Raw genomic sequence first — 19806 nt, 5'->3', positions numbered from 1 at the left:
AAATGCTTCAACTATGAAAATAAATTAGCATTACAATAATACCACAAATATTTTAATGAATGTAATTTTCCTATATGCCAGTTCATTATTACTTTTTGTATTCTTTCCACAGAGGTTATGTCTTTGATTATGATTACTACAGAGATGACTTCTACAACCGGTATGTGTACTTTACTACACGTCCTACACAGTTTCCACTATTTATTGGTAATGATGTCACATCAAATACTTAGAGAGGGTTTGGGTTTTAATTTTACACAATATTCATATTTAATTATTCCTAGAGAGTTTTTTCCTCAATATGGAATAATGATAGATTCAACATACAGCAAAACTTGAAGATACATCCCCTAACTCCCGTGTCCTCCCATTTCTGCATGTTAAGCAGTTCTGTTGGTATTCTGAATCTCTGAAAGCCCTTTTTGAGCTTTTCCTTTACTGAAAAACTAAATTGTGTAAAAAAGAAAAGTCTGTGGTTTCTTATCACTGCCGAGTTCTTCCCCAGTATGATTTCACTGGGATCTATTGCAGATGTGGAAGTTCTTTAAGTATGAGAGTTTGAGAAATTGTCCTGATGTGAAATGTCTCCTAAGAAATGTGTTCTTTCAGGCCTCCCCCTAGAAAGCTGATGAGATCTGCCATCATGTAATCATTTGCAGACACCATTTTGCAGCAACTGCAGCAACATAGATTCAGACAGGGTATGCAGAACAGAGACGGGCCATTTTTTTACAGTACCCTGTAAGAGGAACAAAGCAACAGTGAGTGGGGAGGACTTAATGTCAACTTTATGCTTCCTCTGAATTCCTTTCTTGGTCTGGGATCTTCCCATCCCTTGCTTTGAGTCAGAGCAGCACCAAGTGCTACTCCCAGCATAGCTGCCTGTTGGACACAGTGGGGCCTACAACAGCCAGAGCACGGTCCTTTTTCACACCTCTTAGTTCCCTCCCATTTATAAGCCTGCCTCCAGCGCACACCTGCAGTAGGGTAGCAGAGGCGAGTAGTGTGGGACTGCTCTGCTATGCTACACCTGCAGGGACAAGGGACATCGCAGGGACAAAATGGGGCCTTGAAATTTTAGGGAAAAAAGCAAATGAAGGAATAAGTGCCCTATAAAGCTCCACTTAGAAGCATGTTATATATATATATATATATATATATATATATATATATATATATATATATATATATATATAGTAGCGACTCAGTTGTGGACTCAGTGCATACAGTTAGTTAGCTATGTAGGGAATTCATGGAGCCACTGTAAGGCATGTGGCTCAGAGCTGTAAGAAGAGAATATTATTAGTTAATCTACATCAGGATTAAATGGCTGTGGAATTAAGGCACAGACAAGTACAGGCACTCTGATCTAGTGGATTAGGCATGTTTCAGGCAGAACATAGATTAGGAATCCTGAGTTCTAAGTCTGGGTCTGGGTCTGATTTGATGTTTGATGCTCTGAGCAAGTCTTTACTACTTCTGTGCCTCTGTTTCCACATATTTAACTTCCTGAGTCACAGCAGTTGTGTCAGGGTTGGTCGGAAAATAAAACAATATGTAAGCATCTTTATTAGGTATCACTCCAGTTAAAAGGGGCTACATAGAACCACGCAGAGAGAGAAATTGACCTTCCTGCTGCTTCTGCACAGAGGACTGGAAACTGAGTTTTCTTTAGCAGAGTTTCCTCCTCAATCTCCTATCAAGTTTGATGAGTCCCTGCCTGAGGAACAGAAAGGCCAGTTGAGCACAAAGATACCATATACAGTAGACTTCCAATAATCTGGAACCTATGGGACCTAGGTGGTACCAGATTATCAGATATGCCGGACTATCAGGAGGTACTATAAACTGGTTATATATATACTGTATACATTATATACTGTATATAAAGTGTTCTTAACCCTTTTTATTGTACATACTGTATACAGTATACAGTACTGTAATGTTTTAGTTTTTTAAAGCCTTTTTTACCCTTTTTGCTCAGTTCAGCTGCTGCTGCTGTTACCTTGTGACTCATTTTTTGCCGAAGCTCACTCACTAGGCTCTTGCCATTTTGATGCCAGACTATCAGGAGTGCCGGACTATTGGAAGCCAGACTATTGGAGTTTTATGGTATATGCTGAGATCCACCATAAGCCAGGACAGTTTGTAAATTATGTCTCCATTCCAGCTCCTGACGACTACTTTCATCTCCCTCTGTGCCATTGGCAGCCTGGCTCACCTAGCATCAGCAGCTAGCCCCAAAACCCTACCCTGGGGCATTACCACACTAGGGAAACATCAAATCTTCCTTGGGTCCAGAAGCAGAGATGTCCACTCACCACCACCCCTTGCTGCCCCTTCCAACTCTCAGGCTATGTCTAGACTATGGAGTTTTTCCGAGATACCAGAGGTATCCTGGAAAACTCCGTCACATCCACGGAACGTGTCTGCTCTTCCAACATTTTTTGCAGAAAAGCAGAAGCACTCATTCAGAAGCCCCATCTTCCCTGTTCTTCTGAAAGAGGAAGTTTTTCCGAAATTTGGCCCAGTGTAGATGGACCAAATTTCAATAATGCCTCTTTTGAAAAAACAATTGGGAAAAGGTACGTAAATTGCAGAGTGCAATTTGTATACCTTTTTCCAGCAAAAAGCGGTAGTCTAGATGGCCTCAGAAACTGATCACCATGTAAATACAAAGGGACTTGCAAAACGTGGGGAATTAATATCAATAAAGTAGTGAAACCCCCCCGCCCAGATTCTCCATCTTTTATCCCCACAGCTTTTATGTTCCAAATGTGTTTTCATAGCTTTCTGTCACTTTTTTTCTCTCTCTTCCCTTGTCTCTTGAGTTGTGCACAAATTAGTAAACTATGTTTAGGATTCGAGGAATTTAGTTGGAGAATATCCATTGTGGGGATTTAGGGAGTATTTTCATTTACTTGAATGGAAATTTTTTGAATTCATAGTTACCATAATGCAGAGGGCACCTACCAGAAGCATCCATTAAAGTTGTTTCCGGAGTTTTGTTGCTTCAAAAGTGTTCCAATTTTTATTAAAAAAAATACATGTCACTCTGTGTTGGATAGGTTCCATTCTTTTAATGCCTTCTTCTAAAGGATGCACATCTCTCTCTGAAATGTCTCTTATGCAATTATATGGGTGATGAAATCCATCCTTTGGCAGTGTGACACTATTGCACTATATTTATTTAAGGCAATGTTTGGTCTCAGGACTGTTCATCCCTTATAGCGTATGGGCAGTCTAAAGTTGGAAAGCTAAAATCCAAACCATTCATGTAATAAAGGAGCCAAAATGTCTAACATCACAACAAAATGTGGATCAATGAAATGCAATGGATCTGCAGAGAGCACTAGATAGATTTTCCATGCTGCAAATAGCAGAGCTCCATAAAGCATTCCTTATTTAAATTGCACAAAATCTGAGCTATGCACACTGGGATGTGACTGAAATCCAGATATGGTGTTTAATGTGCAGAGGTCCTTGAAATCCAATTTCAGTGTGATAGGAATTGATTGATTTCAAAAAGAAATTTCCTCTAAAATAACATGAAAGTTTAGCTGATAGGAAAACACATCTCTGCATTTCTAAAACCCTGTTTTCAATTTTCTCAGATTGTTTGATTACCATGGTCGTGTCCCACCACCACCTCGTGCAGTGATACCCTTGAAGCGCCCTCGTGTGACCATGACAGCAACTCGTCGAGGGAAAGGAGTTTTTTCCATGAAAGGGGGATCACGATCTACATCTAGTGGGGCTTCCTCTTCAGGATCCAAATGTAAGTGGCTTATATCAATTACCTTATCCTGGAAACTGTATACTGGCTTTGATAAGAAGAAATTCTTTATAAATGTTATCAGGTTAAGGTTGCTTCCATTTTATACTGCACCCCCTGCTTTAGTCCCTTTATTATTTGGCTTGGAAAATTGGACTAAGGTCATTCAGATAAGGATCATGAAATGGAAGAATTTATTATTCTCAAGTGAGGGGGTAAACTACAGCTGCGGGCCTTGGATATTCGAAAAAAAAGCAGACATATTTTTTTGGCATCTCTGTAAACCTCATTCTACGAGGAAGAAGAAATGTTCCAAAAGAGTGGTTTTTTCCCTAACATTTGGCCCCATATAGACAGGGCCGAATGTTGGAAAAGCTTATTTCGGAAGAAAAGCAGAAAAAGATACACAAATTGTGGTTCGCAATTTGTGTATCTTCTTCTGACTTTTCTTTGTAGTGTAGACATAGACTTTAACAAACTCAGAAAATTGATAAGTAAGATCCTATGGAAGAACATCTAGGGGGAAAAGGAGTGGAGGATTATTGGCAGTATCTGAAGGACAATATTAAAGTCACAACGGCAAATTATTCAGATATGAAGGAAAGATAAGAAGAAGAAGAAAAAAACAATATAGGTCCACCAGGAGTTCTTTAATGACCTGAAAAATCAAAAAAGAATTCTACAGAAAGTGAAAATATGGACAAATTACTAAAGTGGAATAAATTACTAAGATGAAAAGAGGGATAGCTCAGTGGTTTGAGCATTGCCCTGCTAAACCCAGGGTGGTGAGTTCAATCCTTGAGAAGGCCATTTAGGGATCTGGGGCAAAATCTGTCAGGGATGGTACTTGGTCTTGCTGTGAAGGCAGGGGACTGGATTCAATGACCTTTCAAGGTCCCTTCCAGTTCTAGGAGATAGGCCCCTCCATTCATTTATTTATAGAAGAATAGCACAAAGCATGTAGGGACAAAACCAGAAACGCTAAGGCACACAATGAGGTACACTTATCAAGGGGAGTAAAAGACAGTAAGAAAAGATTCTTTAAATGCATCAGAAGCAAGAGAAAGATGAAGGAAAGTGTAGGTCCTCCACTTAGCGGGGAAGGAAAGCTAATAACTAATGATACTAATGGTACATCTACACTGCAAGCTTATTTCAGAAAAAGCTATTCCAGAAGCTATCTTCCAGAATAGCTTATTTCACAATAGATTGTCCTCACTACCGGGAAGCCTCCAAATTAGTCTGAGGGAGGTTCCCTTAATGGGGATGCGTTTCATCGATTTAGAGCCCCAGGAGGCACTGGGGAGGAATAACTTTAGAATGGCCCTGGTGAGGATCTATTTTGACATAGCAGTAATGGAATGTCCACACACACCCTCTTCTGTATGTCTACACTGCCATCATAGTTCGAACTAGGGTGGCTAATGTAGGCATTCGAACTTGCAAATGAAGCCCAGGATTTAAATATCCCGGGCTTTATTTGAATGTTCCCGGGCATCGCCATTTTTAAATGCCCCGTAGTTCGATCTACCTGCCCACAGCTACACGTGGCACGGACTAGGTAGTTCGAATTAAAGCTCCTAACTCGAACTACCGTTCTCCTCATTGTGAGTAGGAATGGTGTACCTAGCCTCTGTTTGTCAGGGGCTGGAAATGGATGACAGGAGAGGGATCACTTGATGATTACCTGTTCTGTTCACTCCCTCTGGGGCATCTGGCATTAGCCACTGTCAGAAGACAGGATACTGGGCTAGATGGACCTTTGATCTGACCCAGTATGGCCATTCTTATGTTCTTGAGTTTCATTGATGTGACTTGGATAATGGAGTGGAGAGGATGATTATAAAATTTCCAGGTGACACCAAACTGAGAGGGGTTGCAAGCACAATTGGAGAATTGGTCTGAATTAAACAAAATGAAATTAATTAATGACAAATGCAAATTTTTTTATTTAGGAAGGAAATAAATGACATGCACAACTACAAAATGGGGAATAAATGGCCAGGTGATAGTACTGAAAAGGGGTTACCATAGAACGCAAATTGAATATGAGTCAACAAGTGATACTAAAAAGGTTAATATCATTCTTGGGTCTATTAACAGGAATGTTGCATGTAGGACATGGAAGGAAATTGTCCCACTCTTACTTGACAGTGGTATGATCTTTGCTGATGTACTAAGTTTTGTTTTGGATTTAGCAAAAGGGTTAAGAAAACCTGATCTATGAGGACATTTAAAAAACTGTGACTGTTTAATTTTGAGAAAAGAAGCTGTGGGAGGGAACTGATAAGTCTTCAAATAAGCTAAGGACTATTATGAAGAGGATGGTGAACAATTGTTCTCTATGTCCACTGAATATAGAACGAAAATTAATGAGCTTAAGTTTCAGCAAGGGAGATTAGGTTAGATATTAGGAACAACTTTTAAAATCCTCATCATTTGAGGTTTTTAAAAACATGTTGGGCAAACACATGTTGGGGATAGTTTAGATTTAGTTGGTCCTGCCTCTGCATGAGGGATGGATTTAATGACTTTTGGGGGTGTCTCTTCTCTCCCTACATTTCTATGATTCTATCACAGGTATGAAGTGTTTTCTGAATGTACCTCTAGAGGTATATCTTTTTGTCTTTGTTCCCTTTAGTAGGGACACAAACAGGGCTGAATGTCTTAATCATTTGAATATTCTTTTTTTAAATATTCCCCCTCTCCCTGATGATTCTATTTTTTTTTTTTTTTTGCTCATTCCTCTCATCAATGTACCAAATTCTTAGAACCATTTTGTTAAACCAACACATGCCTCACAATGTTCTTTTTCACCTTAGTATTGTTGAGAATCTATGTATTTATGAAGACTGAGCAGGGAAACTCCCAATTCAATGTGATTGGGTTTTGTTTGTGTGTTTTGTAGTCTTTTCCAGCCTTTGAATCTATGGGTTTTTCTGTAATGAATCAAAGTGCAGATAGAGGAGATCTCCTTTAGTGAGTTCATTTCGTTTTTCATTGCTGTAAGTGTATATTATGCGAAGTTAGTATAGGAGCATGCAATTCCTTACTTGCCTGCACTGCTTGTCTAATATGAATTGGCTTCTTGGGTTTGCTTTTCCTCGAGAGTATAAATTATTTTAGCCAATTTTTTTCTACATGTTGATTTTTTAGCCATTGTAGGCAGACTAGGAATATCCCAAAACACAATCTTGTGATTTCACTGAAACTCATTCTGCAGAAAAGGGAAGATTAGCAATTCCGAATAGATTGCTGATGACCTTTCTCACATATGAACATGGATTTTTGTTGTAGTACATATGGTACAATGTGAACCATTATGACCTTGACATCTACTGATCATAGTATTTAGTCACCACAGCATTGCTGTATTCCCCATTCCAATAAATTACGTTCCAGGAAATAGTGCATTGTGGCAAAAATCAAGATATTAATAGCTCCCAATATAGATCAGGGCACCTAAACTTCATCCAGTTATGGGCTACTTTAGCAACTTGCTATGAGTCTGAGGCCCATGCCGTGCTCCATCTTGATTTAAGTGGCCTTTGGAGACCTACACGTATGTGTTAGGGCATGAGCAAATCCCACAAAAATCTATGAAAGGGCCCCCATTGATTTCAACGAGCTTTAGATTGGGCCCTTAAAAGAAGCAATAGTCTGCCTTTATAAAAATATTGTGCTGCATTTTTGTAATTCCTATATTAGATTTTCACTTTCTCACAGTTAGATATAGATTACAGTTGCAAAATTCATTTCACATGCTTGAATAAATAACAGAAAATATTCTTTTTTATGCAGTACACATGAAAATAAACAGGGGAAATAAAGGAGACAGGTGTATATTATATAGACTTTCATGCTTGATTTCCCCTTAGAATTTCTTCCCCCTTTTCCAGGTCCAACCAGTACATCATAAAAGTGGAGATATAATTTTGTTGACTTGGACAGGAATGTAATCAGCTTATTGTAAGGTGTTTATCAGAAAAATATCCAAGCAGTTCCCTCAGGGGTTACAAATTTGAAAGCACAGAATAAGTTGCTTATTTTTTCCCTTTACAGAAAATTTTTATCAGATTGACATTTAGGATAAAGCAGTTCATTGCTTTATTCCCACTAGTTCTGGTAATTTAATCCATGCACTAGAATTCATTTATTATTTCCAATTTTATTATATATTTATTTTATTACTATTTCAGTGGCAGATCTCTCTGCTAGTGAGTGTCATCTTTTTTTTTTTTTTTTTTTGCTTTTTTTTTCGAATTCTAAGACAAGTCAGGCCTAAGGTGAGGAACCAATTACGTCAAAATCATATCAATTGTTCTTGTGGGGCTTCATCACATAATTTCAGAAATCTCATTAAATCAGATGCCCTAACAGACTTTTACCATCTTGGGCAGAAATCTCCCAGGAGAAACTGTTCCTGAGCATTTCAGCCGCACTAGAAGTAGAACCACAAATTAGACTCTTTCAGGGATTGGGCTTTCTGGTAGTATAAGCTAACAGGACGCTGGACTTCTGCTTTCCTCTATTTTCAGAGCCATAACATTTTGTTACAATATCTGGGCATTGGGCAATGGCAAATGCAAGCCCCATTCTTCTCAGAAAATGTTTTAAGCTCTGCAAAAAATGGGAAGAGTAATGGGAAAGACCACAATTCAGGTAATTGCAACATTTTCAGCTGACTGAATAACATGGCCTGAAAACCCATAGATTAAAACAAAGTCACATCTGCTGAAGCCTCTACTATAATAGTAATATGCTGTGTTTTGTCCTTATTATGGATTTAATTAATTGCTGAACAAAGCTCAGAAGGCTAAGAGGTTTAGGTCAGATAGGTACCCAGTAGTAATATGGCCTGATTGTTCTTCCAGGAGCCAGTCACGGAGAGGAAGTTTGCACAGGAAAGCTCCTCCTCCATGATGGTGTTCCCCCCTTCCCCAGACCCTTAATGAGCTCTTCAGTGTTCCAGATTTTGTGTGGAAAAGGGGCGGGGTCAGACAAATGTACATCATTCTCCCTCGAGTCCCATGGAGCAAGGGCTGAAAGGGTAATCTAGTCCAATTTTAACAATATTATGACTATAACTACCTTGCACCACCACCCTCTCACTCTTGGACTAAGAACCTTCTTTTGCCTTCAAAAGCCTGAACAATATGACTCCTTTGGAGCTATGTGGCAAAGGTAGAGAGAGGTCATCAGAGATCCAGAGCCTTCATGGAAGAATGAGTTCTCTTTAGAGACACCATATGATTTCTTCCTAGGAGAGGGACAATGGAACTCATAGTTGGATCTTCCCCTGAGTCTACAAAATTAGGCTGGAAATTCCATGAGAATTATGTTTACAAGGTCTCAATTGTTCCTGTTTCTGATGAAGCCAGAATACCTCCATGAACAGTCCTCCCTATTAGCTCAGTACTTCTTCCAAGCCCAGCTGGAAGCAGGAAGTGCAAATGTGTATATAAATGAAGAATAAAGTACGGAAAACATTTTTTAACTTCCCTTGAGACGATCATTTATTGGAACTAGCTTGTCTGTTCTTAGACATGATCACAAAAATATGTTTGTATTTTATCTGCAGCTGAAAAAAGTACAAGAAATTACTGTGGATTGAAAGCTTTAAAAAGCACTATTACTCAAGAATTTTTTCAGCAATGAAGGCATTGGCTGGGAACACCTGTTTTCCTGGCTGCTCCAGCATTTGTCACTATTTGGTCCCGTGAAAAAAATACCTATTGCTGTGGAAGGATTCTTTTATCTCTATTTATATCAAACAAAACTTCCTGCGGGATGACAGAATGATTCTATCACATCATCTGCATCCACAGGAGCTAAGCCCCCCGCTCCCTCCAACCCAAGCCTGGCCCTCCCTAGGGACCAGGTGGAGAGCCAGAGCTCCGGCCCTGGCCCAGCCTTCTCCTCCCCTCCCCAGCAGCTGTTGGGGGTGGGGGCAGCCTCAGCTGGGCCTTCCCAGGTGGCTGGGAGAGAGCCAAGGCCTCCATGCCATGGTTTTGATCCCACTCTCCCCGGTGCCTGGGAGGAGAGCCAGAGATGCCTCAGCCCGGCCCTCCCCAGCAGCCGGGGATGAGCTGCATCTTGCATGGCCTCAGCTCAGCCCTCCCCGGCAGCTGGGGGGAGAACTCGGACTTCCATGCCATCGCCTTGGTTTCGCCCTCCCCAGCAGCCGAAGGGAAAGCTGGAGCTGCCATGGCTTTGGCCCAGCTCTCCCTGGTGGCTGGGGAAGGAGCCATGGTTGATGCAGCCTCAGCCCAGCCCTCTCCAGTGGCTGAGAGAGGGAGAGAGCCAGAGCGGTCACGGCTTTGGCCCGGCTCTTCCCAGGTGCTGGGGGCAGGGAAGCCCAAGCTGGCATTGCCTCCGCTTTGTCCTGGCAGCCAGTGGGGGGAGAGCCAGGGCTGCCTACCCGCAGAGAGAGGAGGGATGATGAGCATAGCAAGCAGGGGGTGCAGCCCCCTAATGTATTATTATTATTATTATTATTATTATTTAAAAATTGCACTGCAAAATACCATTACTAAACTGTAAATTGCCTGTCTTGTTTGAATCATTCCCTGAATTTTAATTCACTTCACATCATAGGTTTTTTGTCACCAGACATTACTTACATTTGCTAAGACTGAATCTGTTATGGCCTTAAATGTTTTGTTGCAAACATTTATTACTGAGCTATATCCCTCACATGACCTGCTATCACTCAATATTTACTGGAATTCTACTGGGATTGCTCATCTGAAATGGACAAAAATTTCACACTCATTCAGCAAAAGAACTGAAATAAATTAGAATGTAGTGATATTAGAAAGTATACCTTGAAAGGGACAGAATATGTTCAGATGAATCTTTGGAGTGAAATTGTTGTTTCTCTCATGTTTTGTGCTTTTTTTTGTTCTCCTTCCTCAGTGAAATCAGATGAGTTGCAAACAATCAAGAAGGAATTAACCCAAATCAAAACAAAAATTGACTCTTTGCTAGGGAGGCTGGAGAAGATTGAAAAACAGCAGAAGGCTGAAGCAGGTAGGTGAAAATGATTTTTTAAGTCCCAGACAACTCATCAAGAGATTAATTAAACCAAGGCATAATTATTAGTCAAACTGACACAGAGAGAAAATAAAAGCTTTATAGACATTTTGCTACATCACATGGGGTCAGAATAAAGGTAAATTAAACCCCAAAAGGCATAAGGATCTTGCGCAAAACGGGGGTTTTGTGCAAAAAAAAATCCCACACTGCTTCTTTTTATACAAAAACCCCTTGCGCAAAAAGAAATGGCAAAAATATGCTAATGATGTTGTGACTTATGCTAATGAGTCCCTCATTAGTATGTTTTCTACTGGAAAAACTCGAAGTGAAGACGTAGCCAGAGTGTCTTGGTATTAAATATAAAGTGGAACATATTGTTTAGCCAGGAGTGTCTCGAGGAGGGCTGTCAGCAACTGGCGCCCTAGGCGGAATGCACGATCAGCGCTCTTGCCTCCATAGTACTCAATTGAGTGATGTCATCATTGGGCGGCGTGTTTAACGCGGCTCTCTAGGCAACTGCTGAGGTTGCCTATATCCACGGGCTGCCTCTGTGTTTAGCATAAGTAAATAACCCATACGTCAAAGATCAGAGGGGGAGCCATGTTAGTTTGTAACTTTAAAAAAACCCTTAAATATGAGTGATCATGTAGCACCTTAGGGTATGTCTACACTACCACCCTAGTTTGAACTAGGGTGGTTAATGTAGGCAACCGAAGTTGCAAATGAAGCTAGGGATTTGAATTTCCCAGGCTTCATTTGCATCTTGCCGGGTGCCGCCATTTTTAAAGCCCCGCTAGTTCGGACTCCATGCCCACGGCTACACGCAGCACAGGGTAGGTAGTTCGGATTAGGCTTCCTATTCCGAACTACCATTACTCCTCGTGGAACGAGGTGTACCGGTAGTTCGGAATAGGAAGCCTAATCCGAACTACCTACTCCGTGCCGCATGTAGCCGCGGGCACGGAGTCCGAACTAGCGGGGCTTTAAGAATGGTGGTGCCCGGCAAGATGCAAATGAAGCCCGGGAAATTCAAATCCCGGGCTTCATTTGCAACTTCGGTTGCCTACATTAACCACCCTAGTTCGAACTAGGGTGGTAGTGTAGACATACCCTTAGAGACTAACAAAAATATAGATAGTGTCATGAGTTTTTGTGGACACAACTCACTTCTTCAGAAGACAAATATAGTTGTTTTTAAGGTTTTTCTTAGCATACTTCAAGGAAACACTGAAGGTGAAATGGCCAACTAACATCTCTCCAGGCATGGTGGAATAAAGGAAGGGAAAGAAGTTTGGAGGGGGGGATTAAGTTGGCAATAGATTGTTATAATAAACTATAAATCCAGTGTCTTAATTCAGTCCATGATTATTAGTACTTAGCAAAGTTATGAATATAAGCTCCCAAGGTTGTCTTTTGAAGATGTTGTGCAGATTTCCATTGAGGATGATGACTCAGAGGTTAGATATAGAGTCATCACTTTGTCCAAAGTGTTTACCCATAGGTGAAATGCTTTTGTCTTTTATAATTTTTCTATGTGAGTTCATTCAAGAGCATAGTTTTGTTTCACCTACATACTTATGACTGAGGCATGTAATGCTTTGGATGAGGTACCTCACTTGTGATAGACGTGTAAAATGCACAAATTATGAAAGTGTAATGGGGATGTTGATCATTGTAATATTGGAGATATGTCTACAGGTTTTGCATTTGTTGTTCTGGCAGAGTTTGGCAGTGTCTGGTGTTGGCATGTCCTGTTTTATGGGGCGCTTACTTCTGATGATGAACTTGGAAAGGTTGGGGGGTTACTTAAAGGCCAGAAGAGGGGGTTCAGGAAAAAAAATTTCAGATGCGATCTTTATCTTTATTATGGATAGTAAGCATTGGTCCCTCTAAGATTTTCCATCCTTGGGCGTGTTTAATTTTCTTTTGGGCAGGTTGAAATGTCTTACGTGCAACACCAATATTGGGGTAGTGTCTGGATGTGCACCCCCCAATACAAATAAAAACCATAGATATAAATATATATTTTAAATAGTTCATTGGTGTGGAAGAAAATATATTAAAAGAAGAGATAATTAACAAGGAGCAATGCTTGAATACTTAATGTGAAGTCCAATAAAAAGAAAATTAACACTGCCCTTGACTAAAGAAGTGGGTTGTGCCCACGAAAGCTCATGATACTATCTATATATTTTTGTTACCCTAAGGTGCTACAGGACCATTGTTGTCTTTTACGTTTTTTTTAGTTACAGACTAACTAACACGACTATCCCTCTGAAACCTTGGAGTACATGTATCATCATCCTTTCTAACAGACAGATGCATGTTTCAAAGATCTTTCCAATAAGGTTTCATCCTAGAAAGCAGCTAGCATCACACCTGGTACTTGCTACTTCTGACTCATAAGAGCCAGAACTCTACCAGATAGAAAAGATCTGGCCTTAATGCAATACAGTTTACCATGTAGTAATTAGTAACACTGGATTTTAAAAAAATCATTAAGATTGGAGTTTTATATATCTGCAACACTCTAAAAACTCTGTTAAAAGAATCTTTTACTTTCTTACCTTAAGCCATTAATGCAGGGGCGGGGCCTCTTGATGGGGGGCCACTTCAAGAATTTGGTAAGAGGTCGAGGGCCACACTCTTCCATTATATCAATAGAAGAGGTGCGGGGGTCTCGGATGGAGGTTGGGTGCGGAAGGGAGTTTAGGGTAAGGGATTGGGGTATGGGATCTGGGAGGAAGTTTGGGTGAAGTAGGGAATAATGACCTGGGGCAATAGATTGTGGTGAGGATGGGGTCTGGAGTCTGGGAGAGGGTTGTGATCTGGGGCAGGAATGCAGGAAGGGGTGCAGGGATTTCGACTGCAACCAGGGATAGTGGATTGGGGTGCAAGGACTGAGAGGGAGTTGTGACCTTAGAAGGGGTGTTGGAGGGGATGCAGTGTCTGGGAAGGTATATGGCAGCTGGAGAAGGAGTGCAGAAGCTTTGGATTACATGGGATAGGGGGGCAGAAGAGAGTGCTAGAGAGAGGCTGTGGCTGGGAGACCTTACCTGGTTCCCAGACAGCAGCTTAGCAGGTTCCTTAGCCAGGGTCCCTGCTTTCCAGCCCCAGTATGTGCTCAGGGGAGCTGCAGGAGCCATGTTTATTGTTCTGAACTGAATGCTGTGAGCTAGGGGGATGAGGGAGGGGTGCACTTCACATGCTACCTACAAACAAGCAGCTGCTATTGGTGGAAACCAGTCAATGGGAGCTACTGGGGGCAGGGGCAGTATGGGAAGCCTGTGTCTCTGTCCTCCAGGCTCTCAGCACTCACAAACACACAAGTGGCCCTGCACCCAATTTTCCGGAGCACTGAGCAAGTGCGAGCAGGCTGAGAGCTGGCTGAGGCTCTCGCAGCTGCATCCAGCCAGCAGATCAACTTTTGCCCAGCCCTAGAGCAGAAGCTGGAGCCAGCTTCTCCATTTATAGCTTCTGCACCACCGAGGGTTCCCTGCCTCTACTTCTCCAACCAATCAGCTGAGCTCCCTTCCTGTGTGGGGAGCTCTGAACCTCTGCGTGGGGCTCAGAAAAGGGCTGCGTGCCCGTGCATGCACACAGTTTGCAGGGAACCTTGATAGTAAGTATTGGTGGATAATAGTCTGTATGGAATCTATAACCACCATACATTCATGAAACTATAAAACATTCCCCATCTCACCCCACACTCTTTGACTGGAGAAGTGTTAATGGACGACGTTACCTTGATCCCGTGAAATATGTGTTAACTGTTTCAGCTAAACAATCTGTTCCACCTTGTACTCAGCAGTGACATTCTGAGTCCATTCCCAGACCCAATAAAGAGTTCTGTGTAAGCTTGAAAGCTTGTCTCTCTCACCAACAGAAATTGGTCCAATAAAAAATATTAACTCACCCACCTTGTCTCATTAAAATGTTAAGCAAATTAGATAAGAGTTGGCAATATATTCAAGGAATGTATAGTTGTACTGAACCCGAATGAATTACTAGTTCTACAGAAATGAATTAAGATGGCATATCCCCACTTTAGAGAGCTTTTACATAAAACCCATTATTATGCAAAATAAGTCACATCATTGGACTTTGAGAACCAGTTTGCACTTTTGCTAAAAGAATTGTAATGTATTCATTTAAATATAAATTAGCTCAAAGGACTGAAATGAATATCCTTCACAGAGGTCTCTTAATAAGAAGATAGGAAATGTATGCAGTGATCTAGATTTTCTGTTAAATTCTGTGGAATTATTCTGGATTTACATGGATATAATTAATATCAAAATCAGTATTTAGGACAGAAGTGAAAATCTAGTCCCCTTACTCTCCCTTCCTTTTATCAGGAAGGTAGGAGGTGAGGAAGATTTTTGGATCCTACCAAGAGACCTGCAGAATGATTCCACTGCTGTTGTGTTGTCTGATGAGAGAATTCCTTCCCTTGTCCCAGGCAGAACTAGCCAGTACAAAGATGGTGTCTCCTGGCTGCATGCGGGGATGCGAGCTGGTGCATAACTTAATTTGAAAAAAGAAGAAGAAACGAAACAGGGAGTGAGAGCATACTAATCTGGCTGCAATTTTTTAATTTTTTTCATGAACATACATTGACATTCAGAAGGCTATTATTCTAAGGATTTGAAGTTACTCCTTTTTGGGGACTGATACATTAGAGTCTGAACTCAGTGTTTTTATTGAACTTATTTTCTGAGTAACCAGTAAAAGCTCGGGGGAGAAACTCACCTTACAATTTTCGCTAGTGTTCTTTTCTTTATTGCCATCATTTCTGGCATTTTTTATAGGATGATAGCAGAAAAGAGAACCTGAGAGTGAAAGATTGCCTTGTGGGTTTGTGTCCCTAATGGTTGTGCACTGTTTATGCTCCCTTTTACACAAGGGCTTTAGATTCACTTTAAATACAAATAGAGTAAGAGAGAAGGAAGTGTTTATTCAGTAGTCTTTCAACCAAGAAACAATGTATTGTACTTCACGCTTCTTTTGTCTCAGCTATGGGTGCAGGTTGGAAACTCAAACTCTACAAGTGATGAATGTTGTGTTTTAAGACTGCGGATGCCTGCAAATTGTGTCCCTAATAAATAATACTTATTTGAAAGTTTTTTAAAGCTGGATCTTTTTACTAGTACAAATAACTTTGCTTGTTCAGTAGCTAAAGTTTATACAGAGGAAAACTGGATTTTTAGGATGTTTGGTGGGTTTAATTTGTCGGTGGAAATTGGGAACAGGAAGATACAACAGAGCAGTGGTTAGCTGTTCTGGTTCAGTAAGGGTATGTCTACACAGCAGCGTTATTTCGGAATAACTGACATTTTTTTGAAATAACAAAGTGTGTGTCTACACAGCAAACTGTTATTTTGAAATAATTTCAAGATGGAGGACTTCTTCCTCTGACTCCTATAACCCACATTTCACAAGAAGTAAGGGAAGTCGAAGGAAGAGTTTCCTTTGACTTCCTGCTCTGTAGATGGCACCGAAACTGAATTGAGCTATTTTGACTTCAACTATGCAATTAACATTGCTGAAGTTACATCTCTTAATTCAGCTTTTGTCCTGCAGTGTCCTAAGCCCTAAGATGTCAGTGGGAGAATATTTTTTTCTGTATATACAATGACCAAATTTTCAATAATGGGTGCCTAATGCTAGGTTCTAAGCAGCGTTCCCTGTAAGCTGTGCACTTGTGCAACTGCTCAGGAGAGATTTAAATACTGCCCAGCTGATTAGCAGAGCATCCATAGCTAGATTGTTTGTTTGTTTGTACTGATGATGCACATTCACATATGCCTTGGTGCACAGAAAAATAATTATTCTGCGTGTGGATGGAAAAGATTAGAGGGGAACATAGATTCTGAGGTGTGGATTGTCAAGGATCCTAAAAGTTTTAGGTATGCATTCTAATGGGAGTTGGACACCTAAATCTTTGGACATCATTAAAAATCCTAGGCATAAATTCATACTTAGACTCTTTAAAAAGTGACTTGATTTTCAAAAGTGCTAAGGCCTGAATAATTTCATCAAAATATATCAAGAACATAACTTTAGCGTGCATTCTTGAAAATCTTGACCAAAATGTGTTTTTCCTGTCTCTTTTATTGTGTATATACTGGCGTTCAACTCATTTTATAAAGTTCTGTCCTTCTTTTATACATATATATCCAATTGATTTTTGTTAAATTTAAGAATACATTTTTATCATTTTCCAGCATCTTATATATGCTGTTTGTAATGCTGAAACACTACAATAAGTAAGCAGAGGAAAAGTTCAATATTACTTTCATAAAGGCAGGGAGACAGACTGCACTGTGCTGCATATAAAAAGGATTAAATTTTCCACTGCATTTTAGCTGCTGTCTGTGTTTACAATTCCCATTGTCCATTCTGAGCAGGAGCTCATGCTGCTTGTTCATGCTACTTTATATCTTATTCAAAAAGTTTGTCTTGCAAAATTTCCAACCTTTCAAGAAATTCTCCTCCTTAGACTAGATTGTGAAATGAGGAAGAGTAGCATCAAGACATAAGCAAATTAAAAAAGGTTTTAAGTGGTTACCTTCTGTTAGTTGCACTACAAGTGTGTACCAAACGACTCTTAAATCAAATGCCATAGCAGACATTGGGTTGATTCAGTAGTGTGTGCTAACATCACTGCTTATAACTGTGAAGTTGTTATATTGATAAACATTGAATAGTTTAAGATATGGCTCTGTGGGGTGCATTTTGCACTAACAATCTGTACAAGCACATTGATTTCAAAGAAGGATACCCATCATGGTCCTTAATTTTTGAGTCCAAGATTCTTTCTGTAAAGATGTAAGGTGCAAGGAAACAAAACCATTTTTTCTCTCAAGTCTTAGCAAGCACAATCAGCAAGTGGTCAAAGGCTAGCAGGACTGAAGATATGTAACAAATATATATGTAGAAGAGAAACTAGTGCGGTCTTTGTGACTCTGATACAGAATAGTGTCGTGAGTTTAGTACTAGCTAAGGCATGTAATAATTTAAAGTAAAAACCATAATGTATTCATAAATCTGAAAGATATGTAATGTCATAGCCAATTTCAGATTCATTCACTGCCTAATGAGATATGAGATGAGCTTCTGGGTAATATAAAACAGTCAGTATCGAAAAGAAAGAAATATTTCTTTTGTTTTGAAGATTCCATCACTAATAGGTATTGTCACTTTGAGATTGAAATGATATTGCTATCCCAGCTACAGGAAAATAGTCCCCTAATCTGCTGTTCTCCATAAAAGTTTCAATTATGAGCTCCTGATGTACATTGGAATGAGTCTGTGGCCCTTTAAGACTCCAGCTCTGCTGCTCCTCCAACCAATCTATAAGCCATTTTGTCAATTCTCTCCCATCTCTGCTGTGGCCTTCTCCTGCCTGGGTGGAATTCTTCCAGGTATAAAGGACAAATACAAGGTCATCTCCATCACTTAAGTTCCACACCGGAACTGATCACGGTGGACCATGCAGGGGGAGCTTCCGTGAGCCCTAGGGGCTTTAAAAATGGTCTTCATGTTGATTCCACTTTTGCAGGAATGGAAAAGAGCAATGAGTTTGAGCCAAGAGTAGAGGCCATTATCTCAGCACATGATGGAAATGAAGAGAGTGAGAGGTGCTGTTAGTAATTGGGCCTGTTCAACTAGTAGACTTTAACTATACTTTAGAGACGTAATCACACCATGATCATTCAAATCCCTGGACACTTATTGACCATTATCCTCAGTCAGCAAGTTAGAGCACAGGAATTTACACTGATACATACCTGCACAGTGATTGTGTGAACTGGGTTCCCACAATAAGCAAAGTACAGAATATTGCAAGACTGGTGTAAAACTATATTTTTGAACCAATAATTGTATTTGGTCCATTCAATTTTATCGACTAAGTGTGCCAGTGTTTGAAGATTATGTATTTAGTAATTTTAGAATTTAGGGAAATTGATAATATTTACCTGGATGTTACTAACATACCATATTTCATAAACCTAGCTCCATATGGAGAATAGGAGCATGAAGTCTTCCTGAGAGCACTTTTCATTCCAAGCAGCAGAAAAGGTTGCTGAATTGCTACAGAGTATGCTTTCCTTACAGAAGCTCAAAAGAAGCAAATGGAAGATCATGCTGAGTTGATCCAAGAGGAATGCATATCAGAGAATGCAGATAACTCTACAGAAGAGCCAATTGAAGTAGGGCCAGATGCAGATGGGGATGGAGAAGATATGACTGATGGAATAGAGGAGGATTTTGATGAGGATTGCAGCAATGAGCTGGTAAGAAATTAACAGGCCGTGTCTATGTATACAGTTGTTATGAATAGCCTTGGAAGTTCAATGGACTGGTGAGCTCCCTTCAACATCTAAGTGTGAGAGGCATGCATGGAATGCAAGCACTTTCCCCTCACTCCCTTAGGATCTGGGGCATGGGAAGTAAAGCAAGCCACATCCCAGAGTGCATGGCTGCTAGCCCCCTCTCCTCACAAAATTCTGACCTTGTTGGATGCTTCTGGGGTGTGCCATTAACCAGGAGCTGCTCACAGTAAGACCCTCCTGCCTCAGCCCTGACACTTCCAAAACTGGAGCCCCATCCTACGCTCCAAAGCTGTCATCCTCAGCCCTACCCCAAAGCCCACACTCTAGTCAAATTATGTTGGGTCATGGGCATCAATTTTCTTCAACTGGGTCACAATAAAAAAAAAGTTTGAAAACTGCTGGCCTAAGTGATTAGTGAAAATACTGAATAGTACTGGACCCATAGCACAACTTTGCAGGACCTCACTAGATAAATCCACTCCACTTGCCTGCAAATCATTGATAAGAATAACAGGAGAGTGCTCTTTCAACCAGTTGTGCACCCACACTAAATAATTTCATCTAAACCTAATTTTCCTAATTTATATGAGTAATGCAGTTGTGAGTCTGGCCTTTATTGTGATGGCTTTTGAGAGGTATTTTAATTCTGCTAAA

At 40.5% G+C, this 19806-nt stretch overlaps 1 protein-coding gene across 12 annotated transcripts in view; it reads left to right on the top strand.

Annotated features, from left to right (window-relative positions):
• RALYL (RALY RNA binding protein like) overlaps positions 1-19806 on the top strand; it is a 566823-nt gene that overhangs the window by 528155 nt on the left and 18862 nt on the right. For 11 of the 12 annotated variants that reach the window (XM_025179532.2, XM_075920455.1, XM_075920456.1 and 8 more), the window contains 4 exons: positions 113-160; positions 3615-3778; positions 10694-10807; positions 18935-19113. In XM_025179532.2, coding sequence (XP_025035317.1) covers positions 113-160; positions 3615-3778; positions 10694-10807; positions 18935-19113 — 505 coding nt within the window. Of the gene's footprint in view, positions 1-112; positions 161-3614; positions 3779-10693; positions 10808-15171; positions 16436-18934; positions 19114-19806 lie in introns of those variants that run through there. The other variant, XM_075920457.1, reaches the window with a different exon arrangement.

The sequence above is a fragment of the Pelodiscus sinensis genome, chromosome 2, assembly GCF_049634645.1.
Source record: "Pelodiscus sinensis isolate JC-2024 chromosome 2, ASM4963464v1, whole genome shotgun sequence".
Taxonomy (NCBI): domain Eukaryota; kingdom Metazoa; phylum Chordata; order Testudines; family Trionychidae; genus Pelodiscus; species Pelodiscus sinensis.
Note: the sequence above shows the minus strand (reverse complement) of the source record. Positions and strands in the feature narration are given on the sequence as shown.